Genomic DNA, 19264 nt, shown 5'->3' on the forward strand with positions numbered 1-19264 from the left:
TGTTTAGTATGTCTGTATTCAAGTTCTCTTATTCTGTAAGTAATTAAAAAAACAACGCATATAATATGCACAAGGAATAACACCTTTTGTTGTCTCTACTGAGAGGCTATTAATCTGTTTGACTTGAATACTGTATTTAGTCAATTCTGTTTTAAACAGTATACATAACATTTATATATTATATAGTAGTTAGGTATACTTATTCGTTAAATAATATTGACTTTGGCATTCGGTTTGTCAAGGAAGATCATTTCAACGGATTGCTAATTGAAAGAGAATTAAATTTATTTTAATAAAGGTACAACACTTTTAAAATTAACGATATGTATACAAAATACTCAGGACGCATATCGTCAGATGAATGCATCACTAACTATTCTAACTCACATTTGAAATATTTACAAGAGTCTTTTGAAGCAGCCTACTTCAGTTATTTATAATTTATATAGACAAGTGTAGCACCTTTTTTTTTTTTTAAATAATCCTACTACAATATGATGCATACATCCATTAAAACAATAAATAATTTCAGTAATTGTTTCAATGAACTCTCTCGTAAAAAAAGCAAATGAAAGTTAGAATAGTTCTGCATTCAGCTGACAATATTTTATTTGGTATTATAATTTATTTATTGTTTGGAATTCATACGTACATAATATTTTAACTAAATTAAAAACAATTAAGATAAATGAACAAATGAAACAAAAATTATTCTTCTGTTTGGTGTAGCGCATTGGCTAATAGTATTTTAAAATTTGTTTCTTAATAAATAGATCATTATAATAAGAAGTATCTTTAAAATAAAGCTAGTGTATGGACATTAGAACTGGATTCATTAGGTATGTACCTAAAATGTTTGGACTTTTCGTTTTCAGTTGTAGATATCTACCTAGTTCTATGTTTTGATATCCAAAAAACTTCAATTATGTATATTATACAAATGCATCATCTACACAAATATTCAGTGATTTAAAAAACTGTAAAAAGTAAAAAAAAAAAAATAACAATTTTGAATGAATAAACTATCAAAATATAGTAATATCACCAAATATCGCTAATCCATATCGTATATCTATGAGTATATAGAAATAGATTAATTCGAAGTTTTGAACCAATTTACTGTGAACCACCCATCCCACGAATTGAATTGCATTGCGGACGCCGTGAAATGAGAAAATTTTAATACAACTCCTTAGCTTACCTCTATCATGCATTTTCACGGAATGCAATCAATTCGTAAATCATTGTGGGCAATTTGTGTTATTTGTGTAATTTGCGTACAACTGCATGACATTATTTGACTAGTGGTTATCCGGTCGCCGAGTAAAATTCCAGCCCAATATCATTTCAGCAGTATGCCGATAGCTAATCATTACAATAGTCTTTTAAGTACATAATACCTCAAAACTCCGCCTCAAATCAGGGCTCGAAATCGGCCTGAGCGCACCGGAGCATCGTTCTGGATTATGAAATCCCTAGAATTATCGCCCCGTATTGTGGAAAAAATAATTTGACCATCTGAGCTAGATAGGCAATGTAATAAAATCTAACACACTTATTTTTATTAAAATATGCATAAAATTGATAATTATTATGTTATTTTTTTCTGAAAATTATATATTAAGCGCTCCAGTTCGTATTTTTTTTTATTTCAAGTACTGCCTTAAATGCATACTTGATTGATAAAATCTGGATGGATAGCAGTTGTATTAGAAACTTAATCGATAAAGCTCATTTCCCAGATTGCGATGGCTACCAAAATAAAACTAGGATTGAACATTTCTGTGGTTTTTCCAAATTACCTAATCGCAATAAACAAGAACTCTAGTCACTGCAAAAGCAGGTGTTTAGTTAAAAATTATTTTCAAACATGTATTAATATTTGATACTAATTATTTATATATTTTGTCCCCAGATCATACCAAATAATCCAAAATGGCAACTGAAGTAGCGCTTCCACGCAGTGGGGAGAGCACCATCACCAAGATATCCGAAGACGCGAGGGCAGTCGCCTTCCAAGAGTTGCGAGAGGACGATGATGTCAGAGAACAGTCTCTGACACAGATGCGGGATTGGATCAACAAGCATCCTGCGATTAAGAAGTGCAGAACAGGTTTGTGGAAAAATCGCTTTATTTATTGTTTACAGAGGTGCCCCAAGTGGCAAAAGTCTAAAAAAACATTTGTGACGTTATTAAAAATATGTCTTACTTATTCAATTACATAAAATGAACTTTGTGATTAAGAAATCGCCTGCGGCGCAATTTTCTTCCGTCTCTTAAAATATTCTTTTATATATTCTAATTCCGTGTTCCATTGATACATATTTATCGATTTAACATGCTTTAAATTATGATCCATAGTGTTATATGATAAGTATTTTTTTTTATATATTTTGATGACATGAGATATCCCGAGTTCTGGGCTAGCTCAGGGTATGTGTCGAACTCAGGATTCACAAAAAAAAATGGGTTAAATGAAATTTTTTTGGTTATAAGCACGTAGCTTAATATTTTCAGTGATTTTTCTTTGCTACACACTTATATGCTAATAATTAAAACAATAGTTTATTTTTTTGGCGCGGAGTAGGTACACGAATTCAACTTGCGTCCGCTCGCAACTCGTATTTTTTCCAACTGACTTTAAATAAAAGAAAAAAAATCTCACTTGACAATTGAGTGAGTGGTACAGTCGCTACAAAAGAAACTTTCATACTCACTCTCTTCCACTCATACATCTTTTACGCCCATCTCTTTCAAACTTAAAAAAACAAAATCTTACATAATATTATTACAAACTATTTCTTTTTATCCAGATAGCCAAGTGATACGTCATAAGCCTTTCATATTTTGTTAATTGACTATGTGACCAAGCTGCACGCTTAGGCCTACAAAACTTTATTCCGGCTCCCCATTGAAGATGGGAAGTCCAGGAGTATGTCAGACAATATAATAATTTTTGACTTCTGGCATACTTTCACGATAAACCATATTTTTATGAGTTGGATATTTCGGGTTGGCACCCGGGCGGCAGTCACCCTTGCGCGCCTCCGATTGTTAACTATTGGATAACCATTTTAATAAAATTCCCATCCCCTCTCCTCAATTATAATTTTATCATCAGTTAATTTTTCCCACAATATTACAGATATAGCTCCTTTTTTGCCTCACCGCACGGTATTGGCAATACATAATATTACATTGCATACATTATTCAATTGTAAATTTCGGTGGGTTACCTAATAATAAATTGATAAAGGTCACCACGTAGGGTAAGCGAAACTCGTATCGTAAAACAACAATTATGTTTATATTATGTGGAAATGATGAGTGGTAAATTCATTTTATAAATTTTAATTATGGAGATTGAAAATCAACCAGACCTTTTTCAGTTAACCATTTGTATATGGCATCACATATCTTCCCCCCAACACCAGCCACGTCTCTACAAAATTTCCGGTATATACCAGAGGGTATAGGTAAATCGTTTTACAGTGGCACCGTGGGTCCGGCAAATGCGGCTTGCAGTTGTAGTGGTATTGTTTGCTAGCATTGAAACAGGCATTGTCGCAAGCAATTCAATACACGCACGTATTGCCTATGATGCCACTGTAGAATGATTTACCTATAACAAGCGAGAAGTCTCCCTTCAAATTTGGGCTGAGGGTATACAAGGAAGATTTTCCCAAGACCCTGGTTGTAAATGGCGTGCAATAAAGTTTGCAAGATTTCTAGTTTCCTGTTTCAAGACACTTTCTCTATCAGCGTACGATGCCGTCAAGTTACCAAATAATTACTAAGTAATTAGCCCTCGTGGAAATCATATTTCCATTTATCAGTCCATTATTAAATATATTACAAACAATTGTGGCGATCAACGAGTCCTGTGAGAACAAGCATGCCAGCAAAATCTGTGACATAGGAATCGATCACGAAAATATTGTTGAATTATTTTTATATACTTACATTTTTCACAGGTCGTCAGCGGTATCGGTTAGTGTTTACTCAGTGAGAAATACTTACGGCGAAAAATAATATTGTTTAGTACATACATTTTTAGCATACAAATTCAGTGTATTATTATCAATCCGTCAAATAAACATGCAATCGCTCTTAGCAATCATACTTAAGTTCTTCACGCATATCCTTGTCATACAACCCATCCGCGTACTTCCAAAGAATATGTTAAACATTTACAGCTCATTGTTGGTCGCTTATCCATATTTCCACGTTACATCGCCCATAAATTAGGTAGTATCCAATGTCTCACTATTAAAGTAAATCAGTCCTGCGTATAATGGCTCCAGATAAATACACTGGGTAGATTCATAGTCATTTTTTGTAATAATATTTAATCTGTGATACATTTGCACAATATAGTCGGTTAAAGTTGGAAAACATTTGCACTCTTCGGTATTGACTTAACACTTCTAAACGAGATCCAATATTGAACTAACATACTAATAGAGCTAAACGGGTCCGTTATCCGTCAACTATTGTTCGTACTGTTGTGTACACTAATAATGCATCACACCTATCAAATTTACAATACCATTCGATTATTGCATCATAGAAACTTTAAGCTTTAAAAATAAACAATATAATATAATATAAACATTTATGTACCTACTTGACTGTGTCAACTTAAAAAATGTTCAAAAGGGTCTCACAACATTCAGTTCACCATCTAAAAGCAATAAATTAACTAAGATAACGTTCTAAACCAATGCACACCTGCAGTAATAAATAAGATGATATATGTATTTATACAAGTAGCACTTTAAAGTCAAAGTAAGACAACCTCTTATCCATACTGATTTGAACACGTGCATATTCTCACTCTCTTTTAAAAGATTGACATGAGCAAAGAAATGCACTTAAGTGTTTGTTATTAATATTATTTACGAGCTCATGCAATCTGTTATCTACCCTTTTGGGGTAGACACCTGCATTCTCACCATCTTTTAAACTTTGATCTCAACCAAAGTAGTGTTGATTAAACTATGTTGATTTAAACACGTGCATTTATTATTATATTGCTTCCACTCTCTTGTGAATATTGAAATAAACCAGAAAATGCACTTAACTGGTAATTATCAATATTATTTACGAGCTCATGTTTAATACTCACACTAGGGGTAAAGCAATATGTTATCTACATTGATTGCACACGTGTGTACCTTTTTGGGTTAGCTAACATAAATCAGTTATCACTGTCATCTCTCGTTGATGTAAGTAGAAATTATAATGAACACCTTCAGATGAAATGGAGTTGTTCAAGTCAAAAAACCCATTAAAGTGAATCGTATATAATCTCAGGAAATCCATCCCTGTTTGTCTTTTGTTTCCAACCATTGTACAGTACGTAACCTCTGTCTGTCACACACTTTGTACTAAAATTATTACTGAAATAAATAGTAATGTTTTACTTTACGTAAAACCCTATTATTTCCCCGTGTTTACAATCAAGTATACACATCCACCGCTCAAGCATCCTAGAAGGCAAATCTCCTGACAAATTACCTTCAAGACGTACAGTCTATAAATGTACAAGAAAACTGTGAAGAATTACATCAAGGAGTTTCACAGAGGGTCCCAACTCTGGTAAGAAATTAAGGAATGTTAATACCATCAAACTATATAGGTTACCTGCCAGCCAGATCACCTGCTTTCTTAAAGTACTCATCACTAGGACATAACAGTATGTAGATTGCGTATAAAGGGTTATCCTATAAACAAGAACTTGAGTAGAAAAATGTTTATATTTTTATGTTCAAGACAGACAGCGTGCAGTTTACAATAATTATTTTATATCAGAAACGTCCCTAGACAAAATGCCGCCCCTAGGCAGCACCAAAATGCCACCCCATATTTTATACAGTATATTTTATCATTCTTTCATGTTTACAATATCTAATAAATGTGTTGTGTGGATACATTAGTAAGAAAATATATAATACTAAATCATATTTAAATGCCATATCTACTTCAATAGACAATATTCCGAGTCCTCAGTTTCAGATGCATTTAAAAACACACCTGACAACTTTAAAAACTCGCCGGTGTCTGGCAAAAATATTTACCTACCTATAATTCAAATATAATTCGAAAATCTGCAAGTGTCATTGCTGGTCATCAAGGACATGACGTCCAAGGACAACGGAAGTAAAATAGACATCGCAAACCCGATAAAAAAATTACAGTCTTGTTAATCCTTTTACGTTAATACATTTTATTTCCAACCAGTGAGATGATTTTTTAATGGAAAGATATTTCCGTTATTACTAAGTTTAGGTACCTATTTCTATTATATATCTAATGATTCTTCTCGATTTGCCGCCCTTCGAGTAACTGCCGCCCCAAAGCGACGCTCAATCTGCCTAGCCCCACGGGACGTCACTGTTTTATATACATAAGAGAAATCAAATGAAGCGAATCGAATCTCAAGAGGCGAGCTCCCTACAACTCATTATTTCTGTTCCCAGCATGGCTTCATATACCCGAGAACCGCTTTCTCAGAATTGTGGGACTAGGTAAAATGTTTTTTACACACATTACGCATCGTTTTGGACATTTAATTAACACCACTTAAATAAAACCTAATATTAATATTTGTCTGCATTATAGTTATCTCGGATTGTTACTTGTTAATTATTCATTAATATATCTCGGATGTCAGTTCAATGATTGCCGCATTAGCGCATCAGTCGCGCATAAGCCTTTTACTTTTAGTTACAAAAAAAGCGAATCAGTTTATAGATTCCATTATTGTTATAAATAGATTTTTGACATATTGATTCGATTGACCTCCGTGTGGCCAAGGCAAACACCGATAATTAAGCCCCAAAGAAAGACATCTTCAGCCAAAAATACTATGACCGGATTGGAACGATCATAAATGATTTTATTGACAATTAGACATTGGCATAAACAATCTGCAAGGCTCTTTGAGACAATGCATGCATAAATGAGCCATAATTAGTTGTCAAATGTATTTATATAAGTAAATAAATTGACAATTATAGACAAGGTGCGAATTGTTAATACATATATCTTAAAAATTACAGACACCTACTTTACCTTCATATATAATTATTATTATTCACATTGTTTTATCATGGTTTCGCGGTCTTTGAAGCCACTAGTTAATCCAGAAAAGTATCAACAGGATAGGGGTTATTTTCTATGAAAATGTAATTGATAAAACATACGTAGGTACGTACATAAAAAGCTAATTTTAATTTATCTATATATTATACAACATTATTAATTAAAACAGCGGTGTCCAAAATTTTTGGCAATAAGCATAATTAAATTTTGATCATCTAAAATCTGTTTAATGCTCCCAAAATAGGAAATCAACTTTAATGTGGACCGTCGAGCATATATTTTTTTGTTGTGGCAATCCAAAACTTGTGCTGCATGTGCATTTACTTAAATCCCCCCCCCCCCCCACCTAGCAACGAAAAAAATCACAAATTATGTAGGAAAATAGAATAGTATTCACCGCGGTAATGTAATAATTGTAATAATGCCATTCGGATTGTCTAAAAGACTGTGCAGCGCGACGCAGACGATGCAAACGGTTTTAATAATTATACGTCACGTGTACTCTACAACCACTTGTGTAAAAGATGTGAAAAGCAATAATGCAGGATTCAGCTGTGAAAACCATAAGGTGCGGTAAATACTATAGAATCACTGCAATAAATAAACAATTATTTATTATATTATTTTTCGAAATAAAACTGCTCACGTACCACTTTTCTACGCGCGCGACTGTTAATTTAAAATTATATAGGTACTTCATTTCAGTTTCTGGTTCATTTGGAGATGAAAATATTCTGATTCTGAACAGATTAATAAATATAACTCCGATAGGCTATATCCCAATACACTACATTGACGCAAGGTTTTGATGTGTGTGTCCTACGAAAATGAACCAGGCATTATAGACGTGCAATAATGTAGCACAAGTTACAATCAATATCAAATGAGCGTCAGTGCATAAAACGAGAGTAGTTGTCAGATCGAAATACAAGCGTATTCTTCACACGTGTTTTAGTTTGTCCCATATTCTTCCAAACTCGATATCGGTTGCCTGTTTTCCATACCCGTTAGGTATTTCAGTTCTCTGATTCTGACATTCCCTATTATAATATATAGTGCAGGATCCCATAGACTTTTCGTATACATAATATGCGGAACGCATTCTAACAATTGGAATAGGTTCTAGGGGTCACAAAGATATATAATGTCGATGTTGCCAGGCGATATTAGTGGTATTTTTTTTTTCTTATAACCCACCAAAAATTGTCCTGATTTCTTCAATATAACCAAGACCGAATCAGGGATTGATTGAAAAAGCAATAATTGTACCATGCCATCGACATGGTCGTAGAACGGTTCGTCTCATTTGAAAAAATAAAAATAGCGGGTAGTGCAATGTGTTCAAAATTATCGATTCTTAGGATCCTCCTTGGGTTAAATTATTTTATTTAGTAGCATTTTTGTATAGAATCACCCAGATTAGTTTCTTTACTATATCTATGCATATGATATTAGTTTTAGTATTATGGTTAATCCAGAAACAGTGTAGGTTGCATATATAGGTAGGTGAATAAATGAAATAACGATAACCACTAAGTACAAATTTATTAAAAAAAAGAAACAACAAGTCAAGTAGTGTTCAAACTGTTTTAAGTATCATGATCACAGTTTTTACAAACACTACTTACCCATTTGTGCAATGATATATATGCCAAACCCGATTTCTTATAACTACATGATAATGTACTGCAGTTAGAATTACATTTGCATGGTTTAACTAAATAGTTTGGTAGAGGTTTATTCGTAATTTGTCTTGGATACAAATTATGTTCTCGTAACTGGGTGATTCTATACAAAAATGCTACTAAATAAAATAATTTAAGCCAAGGAGGATCCTACGAATCGATAATTTTGAACACATTGCACTACCCGCTATTTTTATTTTTTCAAATGGGTCGAACCGTTCTACGACCTTGCCGATGGCATGGTACAATTATTGCATTTTCAATCAATCCCTGATTCAGTCTTGGTTTTATTGAAGAGCACAGAACAATTTTTGGTGGGTTATAAGAAAAAAAATTAAAACCTCAATAATAAATAAATTACCACTAATATCGCCTGGAAACATCGACATTATATATCTTTGTGACCCCTAGAACCTATTTCAATTGCCAGAATGCGTTCCGCATATTATGTATACGAAAATTCTATGGGATCCTGCACTAATAGGTAATAAAAGAAGATTAGAAAATTAAACTTACTTCCGAGAATCGTTCAAGATAAACATAATATAAGTACTATTGACGGATGTAGGTATTCATAATACAGAATAGGATCTACGCTTTTACGATTTTCCTTTGTACGAAGTATTTGCCATTTAGATGGTAATAATTTACACAATATAGCACGTAAGTACTTACTCGTTTTAAGTGTGAGAATATTAAATGTACTTACCTACTTTTGTTTACACAAAAGGTTTTTAAATAATAAATATAATGGCCACTAGGAAAATCATTACACGTGAGTCATTAGTCAAATTTACCGTATTATCTTATGAGATGAATTTGGTTTCCTGATAATCCTTTATGAGAGGTCATTGCCCATAATTGTCGAATATGTATTTACAGTCAAGTATTGTGTATTGTCAGTCGAAGTACGTTTCTAAATATTGTACCTATATTGTATTTCTTTCTAATACCATATTAGGCCTCGAGGCCCAATTAAATTAGTACATATAGTAACAGTGAAACAATCGCCATGCCTTGAGGAACTCATATATTATGTGGATATATTGAGACTAATTGAGTCGCCTAGGGTCATAACTCACATCTTTCAAAAATCGAGTTTTGAGATAATCGCAAAAAACACCAGAGCACTGTTTTTTTGTAATTAGAAGAAAAGTATTTAATTCCTTTGAATATTAATGAGTGAGTGAGTCGATTTGCATTATTAATATATAATACTCATAAGGTAACGGGAAGCATTTCAATTTTTATAATGTGAGTTTTGACACGAACTTTGTGATAATGTGAGTTATGACTCCAAGTGTGGGGATAATGTGAGTTGTGATTCCAAGATACACCAATATTTACATAGGTATACATATACATAGATGCATCATACTTTTACATTTAATTTTCTTTCTTTTTTGTCTTGCTGTCGTCATATGATTATATAATATATTATTATCGAAAGTTGAAGTGGTGCACATTTAAAAACTGCTACGCTGCAAAATTTTAATTTTGGAAACATAACATCTTTATATTCAGGAAGTTCAAATGATGAGCTTATCTGGTTATGTTATAAATATGTAAATATATCATTTCATAATGGATTGTCTTGACATAAAGCCTGACGATCTTCACTTTCAGTGAAAGGTCATATTGTTATATTATTGTCTTTGTATTCATGGCGCGCGATTCGCGAATGTATTTGTCATAAGGAGTATCGTAGGTAGGTCAGTCGGATAGCGAGGAAGGACGATGTAAGTCTGGGTCAACGCCTTCGTTAATACCACATACAGATTCGAGGGCTTCATTAAAATATTAGGCCATATTTATAATACGATGCGTCGATGCATAATAAACCCACACATGCTTATGAGGTGGATCGTTTTATATACCAATGAGTGATGAGAACCTTTTGGAGTTTTCATATAATACTTATGTCAGAACTACATAATTCTGCCCAACCTTCAGTAAAACAAATCGGCCATTGCCCAACAGCCACAATACTTTGATTGGTTAGGTTATATTGTTAGGTATGGTTCTTATGCATGGCCCCCACATCCTAAAGCGGGCCCCTAGGCTAAGATGTTAGGCGGGCCCCACTACCTATCGCTAAGGGTAAAGGCAGTGTGGCGCGCTGAAGTAGCGTTTCCAAAATGGTGTACGTGGTAAAATTAATGTGTATTTTAGCGATTTTTTGTATTTTTAATATGTACATCCATTAAAATACAGTTAAAATTGCATTGTACAACCAAATATTTTTAATTATTAATATCATTGTAGTAAAATAGCGCCGCAGGCGACTTTTTTTACTATAAGAGCAAATTTGTGATCTACGTTTATCTCACTTATCTGGTCGGCTCGTCACGCCGGGCCCTTCCTGAGCCCGGGCCCCCAGGCTAGAGCCCTGTCAGCCCTCCCCCCCCCTTGTGGGGACCATGTTTGTTTATTAATATTTTGAAGTTAACGGTTACAATAATTTTACATCATATAGGTATTATTTCCTATATGTATTGAAGCCTTGTCTATTATAAACAAGGCGGTTCTTTTAAATTAGGTTAGGTTAAGCATTTTTAGGTACTTATATAATAAATATTATACTTAATATATAAAACTGGATGTACATTACTACATGTGCACTAACCATTTGATCATTTAATTATAATGAATGTAATGAATTAGCAGGGTTGAATAAAGACCTTTAGAGACCCTAATAAATTTTATGATCACGTATATTATGTATGTATATCTACTTAAAAATACACAATAATAAACCGCCAAACATTATTTTTTGAATGAAATAAATAATTACAAGATAAAAAGAACTTTTTATATACAAAGTTTTTAAATTTTCTGTTGAATCATATAAACTTGACTTGCTAGCTTAAACGACCAAAAAAATTTGTACTTGATAGAAATAATACTGAAATGTCATTTTGATTTCCATAGTAACGCACGTATATATTTTAATAATTTAGTTGCTAGGACCCCAGACCCCTAGCAACCAATAATAGTGGATTGGATTACGGATTTCTTCCGAAATAACTTTTCATACAAAACAGAATTAACTGAAAATGAATTCAATTCTACTTAAAGATGGCTAAAAGTATTTAAAAAATGCATTGGCATCGTGTTCTGATATATTCTAAAAGTTTCAAATGTCTATCTAGTCGAGAAGTCAGTTAAAAATCGATTGCAAGATTTGTACTGGACAAATAAGAATACGAGCTAATAAAAACGTTGTAAAATGGAAAATAATGGTAATTTCATCTATGATCAAATCCTTAAAATAACACGTAATACGTTTCTATACCACATATACCTACATACTTCATGTGGGAAAATGAACGTTCTCCTAAGCAATTTGTGATGTTGAAAATACCTAAAAGCATCTGAAAACATTTGGAAAAACGCACTCAACAATTTTTATATACTTTTGAGAACGCTGAGAATATCTTTAAATTTTAGTGGATTATGAAGTGACGTTCACCACAAGAAAATCTTTCTGCTGTTTTTATATACATATATATTATACTATATGTTTCAGGTTTATCTATATGTAAGTATATATTTATGGGGTAACCCCTTTTCTTTGGTGCCTTAAACACGTTCTTATTTTGGTCAATGGTTAATTCAGGTCTTAAATATATAACAGTGCACCTTTACGGAATTAATATATTCTTGTTTAGCTGTTATCTCCATGGCAACTCAATTTCGAATCCAACATGGTGGCACATGACATTAATTTACTCTAATATATAATATATATATGTGTGTGTGTGTGTGGATCTGTTATCTATCATGTTTAATTACCTAACCATCTAATTCTAATATGCACAAATGATTGTCGGCATGTCATATAATTTGCATATTTTATCTTTATTTAAACATAATTAATCTGTCAATAAAAACGATACTAATTATTCGGACTATCAATAAACATCATTCGGTGGCGAGCTATTTCTCGCAGATAGATCAAACGTTAATCTGAAACTTCAAATACAGAATAGCGTCCAATATTTAATTTAAATAAGTATACGTGTGTGTTCACAAAAGGGCAACTATTTCTCTTCTTGAAAAATTAACTCGTTTCTACTGATAACTGAACATTAACAATTTTACAAGTCTTTTATCTAATGACGTTTCTTATCCTTAAATATATTATATGTTTTAATTTTATCATAATTATCTTTAATGTTTAAACAGCTGTGTAATTTTAAATAAAATAGTGCTGGATCGCAGTTTTTAAACGTCCTAATCCTCCCCGAGCACCCTATAATATGTACATGTTTTACGTAGGCACCGAAAACATTTTAACAGCAATGGCAACGATTAACGATAGGTAAAAAAAGATTAATATATTTTCCGGTTCTTGTTTGTTTAGTAGAGTCAGCGGCAAACAAATTTTGAAAATATCCGATACACTGGATTATTTGTTAGGTTATGTTTGGTTAGGTTAGGTTATAATTATTTAATTATTCATGAATTTTGCTGAAATCGGGTATACAAATTGCATCTGTTCCGCCTGGCTTCCAGTAAACAGGCTTGTTCCCTTTTTCCTATAAGCATTTAAGAATAAAATTAAACTGTCTGACCGCTTCCCTCGCATTTATGCGCCCAGTTTACTGGTTTTTGATTGTTTCTAAAATATTGCCCTTATTTACATTTACGTGATTCAAAACTATTGTTTAGAACAGTCTGTAGAAGTTCCGTAACGCTGACCCTACATCAATGCAATAAAAGCTTTTTTATGCAAAGATTTTTAATCTTTTTTTATTTATAAAATAAAGAAGTATAATAATTTCTAATCATTCATACGTTTATATGTCTAGACATCGTTACGCGAAACTTATTTTTACCATCACCGGGCTCAATTTGATGTACTTAATTATTTATTTTTAAATTGTAGGTATTATGTAAACACCGAATGCCATACAATGGAAACACAAAGAAAATACAATGCCAATTATAATACATGTTACCAAATGAATACAAATGAGTGACTAGTAACATTTTAAACCCCAATTAGACATACTATCTTTATTATATTCTTATACTTGGCATTCTTTTAACTGTATCAATATTTTGACTTCCAGATGACAACTTCCTCCTGCGTTTCCTCCGAACAAAGAAGTTTTCAGTGCCGCAGGCGTGCATCTTGCTGGAGAGATACCTGACCGGAAGGGAGCTTTACCCCAAGTGGTTCAAGAATCTGGACATCAATGACGAGCATATCGAGGCCATTATTGATAGCGGATATCTTCTGCCACTTCTTAAGAGGGACAAAAAAAACAGACAACTGTTTTTGTCATGTGCAGGTAAAAGAAGTTGTTTTAATTTTTATTTTATTTTATTTTCTGATATAATGACAAAATAAATCTGTGCGTGAAAAAATTATACAAATGTCTATAAACATAGTCAAATTCAAATGTCCGTGCACAAATGAGGGGGTAAAACAACAGAAAAAACTAATTTACACATAATGGATTCAATAATTACAATAGGTACATTAATTATTGTGTAATTATATCTATAATAGATCTAAATAACCGTAGAAACAATATCATTCAAATTATATAAAAAACAATATAAGAAACTGTAACGTTTGATAATAAACAAACAGTGAACGAATAAAAAGAAAGAAAAAATAATGATAGATAGTCCACATGATTTTTTTTTAAATTTATGTTACTTATGATGTTTTCGACTTATATACGACGATTTATTAGAAACGCTTTTTATACAAATATAGGTAAATATACAAGGTACTAAGGTCGCTATTATAAAACGGTTACATGTAAATTGTACTTAAAACATTGACATTCAAAAATGAACAGCCTGATTTAAAAGTGGTCCCTGTTCATTACATACTTCACTGTAGGCTTTTGTCCTCTACAAAAAGATCCATTTTAAATTTTCACCTCATAGCTTGGATCCAGATATTAAACAAAATAAAACACAAAATTCATACTACATAATACTTTATTCCATTAATAGAAGCAGAGAATTATAATAGAAGATAAATTTAAACAAATATTCTTATGAAAATATAATAAAAAATGTTAATTAATTACAAAGAATAAAGAATTTTAGTTAAATCGAGGGCTACATGTAAATTTTACGTAAAAAATTTCACCGTGGCACAGTTCGCCGTGAGCTTTCGTATCGAAAAGAGATGACCGTATGCTATACGGTCTCCAATTTTATTAGATTCAATAAATGATCATTAAGTCTTTCAGAGCTAAAGACACGCTAGGCGCGTAACCATTAGTTGGCCATTATATATAATTAGCATGATATTTAAATGTGGTAATTAATTAGTAATTATCTGGTCAGAAGTGAATGTGTTCAATTTTCATAGCTGATTTTGGCAAAATTCGTGAATTTACAGAGTGTATACAGTAATACCCCGAAGTTACGCGATAGGTGGGTCCGACGAAAATCACTTAACGCGTTCGCTGCTGAGTAGATAATGACTTTTTAATTAGCACCTTTAAAATGCACGTTAATTACATCGATCGGCCGCCTGGTCATTACGCGCATGTGCGTCTTCAGCGTCCAAAGTATTAAGTCGAATTCTTTTTCTTTTATCACACAGAATTTCTTCGTAGCAAACTATTGTTTTTTTATTCCTTGCTTTGTAGCTATAACGCGTTCTTCGTTGGAGTCTATATTTTTTATTTTTTTAAGCCATTTCCAATTGAGGTGAGACCTTCTGTCAAGCTTGCAATTGTCATGACGTGCTTTTATGGTGGAACTGGGTCTGAAATATCGAATTAAGAACCGCGTAACTCAGAGTTCGCGCAAGTAAGGGTATTACTGTATTGGTAGAGGAAACTGTGATTTATCAGTACAAAAAATCTGTGTAGAGTTATTGATTGAAAGAATGAAACCGACGTTATGATCGGTGTCCACCAATAAGGAAATGAACAATGAAGAAGAAAAAACATATTAAACTTATTCACAGAACGCTAAAAATGGAAATTTTATATAATTTATGTCAATGGCGAAGGGTGGAGATAATAATGCACATTGAACTTTGTTAGTCGTACGTATTTGTGTTTGTGATTGAACTAAGACTACACTTTACAGAGCGTGTTTAGTTTTTAACCCTCCCTAACAAAGCCATAATAGTTTTGGTACATTTTGGACGATCCGACAAAATTAGGCACACTTTTCTGTTTTAGTTGAATTAGAAATAAATATTACATATGTTGTTTGCTATTTTTTTTAATTCATTAAGCCCTGCCTAAACCAAACTATAATAGAAAAAAATTATTATTCTATCTATAAAATATCCATAATCATGCAGTGACGTCCCTAGATAAAACGCCGCCTCTAGCCAGCGCCAAAATGCCCCCTCATTTTTTTATACAGTATTTTTATTATCCTTTCGTGAGTCCAATATCTAAGAAATGTGTTGTATGGATACTTTACTAACAAAATATCAAACTAATTATTCGCAAATCTGCTCGTGTCGTTTCTGGTCACCAAGGACGTCGTAAACTAGATATCGCGAACTCGATAAAACCAGTGAGCTGATTTTTTTAATGGAAAGATATTTTCGTTATTACTAAGTTTAGATAGCTATTTCTATATATTCCAAATGATTCTCCTATATTTACCGCCCTTCGAGTAACTGCCGCCCCCAAGCAACGCTCAATCTGCCTACCCCCACGGGACGTCACTGTAATCATGTATGATTTAATGGCATAGGTATTTTTTGACTATTAATTATCTATTATGGTTTAGTTTTCGCATGGTTTAATTGAATTTTAAAAACTAACCGACACCATCTGTAAATTATTATAGTCTTAGTTCAATGAAAACAAATACGTATGACAGACAAAGTTTAGTGTGCACTATTTATGGCGGATCTATCATTAAGGACGCCACTGTTAGTTCAGATTAACGGTCGTGCCATATTATAATATCGTTCACAAAGGAGAAAGAGTGGGTTCGATTTTAAATTTAGAATACTGATTCATTTTTTTAAATTTTGAATTTGGAAGATTAGCAATAAATAAATTACAATTATCATCGTACGAGTTGCAAACCTTGATAAATTAGGTCGAGGACATTTTTATTCTTAGTTTTCGTAATTTTTTGCATGTATCAAAATTCTATTTCTCATTAAAAAAAGCATCCTTAAAACTATATTAATATGCGTGGTATGTTAGTATTGTATTAGTTATAATATTAAATATATACTGAAATAAATAGTATTTTATTTTGAGTCATTTATCCTCGTTTCTGAGGATCACGATCTCCACCGATAGGAAATTTGATAATCTTCATATTCATATATATAAGTTCACCGTCCAGTGGCGAAGACTCCATACTAGGCGATTATTTAAAGCTTACCTTCTTAAAAAAAATATTTTTCATTGCATTTTGACGTACCAATATAATTACTTTATTTTATAAAAATAATTTGATTTGCCAACGACATCTGTCGTATATGTAGGAAAGTATGAATGCATTATAAAGAAAGGTTTAAAAAATATATGCAACAGCGTCACAACCGTCTTTAACAAATTTGTCTATTTGACAAGTGCTCACTATGCGACATAATTATCAAATAATTGATTTTCGAGATATTTTTTGATTTCTCGAGATAGTTTGAGAATACGTTTTGGGAGGATTTTCGGACTGTCTCAAATTTACTTTGATGATCCGTGCTGCTGATTAAAAAAATAGGTCTTAGGAAATCGAATATTTTCTTTTGAAATTTACATGTAAAAAGACTTTTCGGATTCATAATATTATAAGAAATACATATTGTAAAATTTATACCAATATAAAATAATACTTATGCATAATTCTTCGAATAAAATAAATAGTTTAACCTATAATAATAAATGCTTTTAACATTGGTAATAACTAACAGTTATGCTAACTAGTGACGAGGGATGGAGGTAGGCTGTAAAGATTCGACATAAATAGTGCACACTAAACTTTGTCAGTCATATTCATTAAAATAAGAATACTATTTGTAGATAATGCTGATTAGTTTTTCAAAATCAATTAAACCCTGCCTAAACCAAACCATAATTGTTTGGATGGTCTGACAAAAATATTGCAAACTTTTTCAATCATATTTATTTGTTTTCGTTGAATTATATTATATTAGAGATGGTGTTGGTTAATTTTTTTTTTCGTTAAGCCCTGCTAAACCAAATCATACTCTATAAAAAATATTCTTCTATCTATAAAATATGTTTTTACTATTTTCTACTATGGCTTGGATTAGGCAGAGTTTAATTGAATTTTTAAAACTAACAAATACTATCTATACATTGTAGTCTTAGTTTTAATGAAAACAAATATGTTTGACTGGCAAATTTTAATGTGCTCTATTTATGTCGGATTTTAACAGCCTACCTCTACCCTTACCCACTGATACCAATAGTGATTCAATATAATTTATTGACAGTTTCATTGATAATTTCTCGAAAAACGGCAAATATAGAAAATCTTTTCAAGACGAGAATTCTCGATCACAACCACTCACGTTCTGTTTTTAGTGATTGCAAATAAATAATGATAATGTCAATTTCAATTGTCATTATAAAATTATCAACCACGAAAAAAGGGCACAAATTATAATAAAAGTTATAGCAAGAAAAAGTTGTTTTTCTCTCATGTTTATGACGTAGGTATTGTTCGTGTTTTATTTTCGTAAAAGTAGGCATATAAAAAATATGCATTGACGTAGCATTATAGAATTTTAAAAAAAAGTAGATGAACTTCAATCTGCAGTAAAAAAATGAATTAATATTAACATATTATCACAAAAAAACCTTAAAATTTGATGTAGGTGTCACGATAATAATTTTTTGTAATGACACTTATTTATAATGAACAATATTATTTACAAAATTATCATAATATTATGTATTGTGTCCACGACGGAGGCGAAGGGTGGAGGTAGGCTGTTTTTGTAAGCTTCATTTTAATTTCAGATTAGTCACACAAATTATAAATATTAGTCATTCGGCGAAATCTTTTTAGCAAGTTTGCGTGTTGTGACACGGTACATAGTATAAACCTTTACTTCGCGAGCATATCTTTATTTACTTTGAATGAATATTCTCGGACCAAGTTGCAGTAATATACACAAGGGCCATGCCCATCGCCCTCCACAAGGGATGAGGCCACGCGTGGTTACTAGAGCAACCATCTCTGAAGCATAAACAAGGGTGGGGAGGGTTATCACCAGATAAGTGACATAAACACACATCACAAATTGACCCTAATGAAAAAATCGTCTGCGCGCTAATTTACTTCGAATATTAATGTTAATTACGGTTTTAAAAAATGTACTTATGAGATGCGGACGTAGCGTCCTTCTCTTGCCCAGGCCATGTTGTAGGCGACCTCTCTCTTTCGTATCAGCCCTGGATATTTCTGGTGACCTAAGCCTTTCCAAATTATTGTTTTTTTCTGGCTATGTGTCCAAAGAGTATCGAACTCTTCTGTGACATAT

General features: G+C 32.3%; 1 protein-coding gene across 1 annotated transcript in view; it reads left to right on the forward strand.

Moving 5' to 3' along the window:
• LOC147078083 (clavesin-1) overlaps positions 1–19264 on the forward strand; it is a 74378-nt gene that overhangs the window by 38135 nt on the left and 16979 nt on the right. Inside the window, exons 2-3 of the mRNA XM_085961193.1 lie at positions 1916–2113; positions 13872–14093. Of these exons, the coding sequence (XP_085817319.1) occupies positions 1936–2113; positions 13872–14093 (400 nt within the window). The 5' untranslated portion in view covers positions 1916–1935. The remainder of the gene's footprint in view (positions 1–1915; positions 2114–13871; positions 14094–19264) is intronic.

This window comes from Rhyacophila brunnea, unplaced genomic scaffold (assembly GCF_057557595.1).
Source record: "Rhyacophila brunnea isolate RB1 unplaced genomic scaffold, BYU_Rbru_1.0 scaffold_12, whole genome shotgun sequence".
Classification (NCBI taxonomy): domain Eukaryota; kingdom Metazoa; phylum Arthropoda; class Insecta; order Trichoptera; family Rhyacophilidae; genus Rhyacophila; species Rhyacophila brunnea.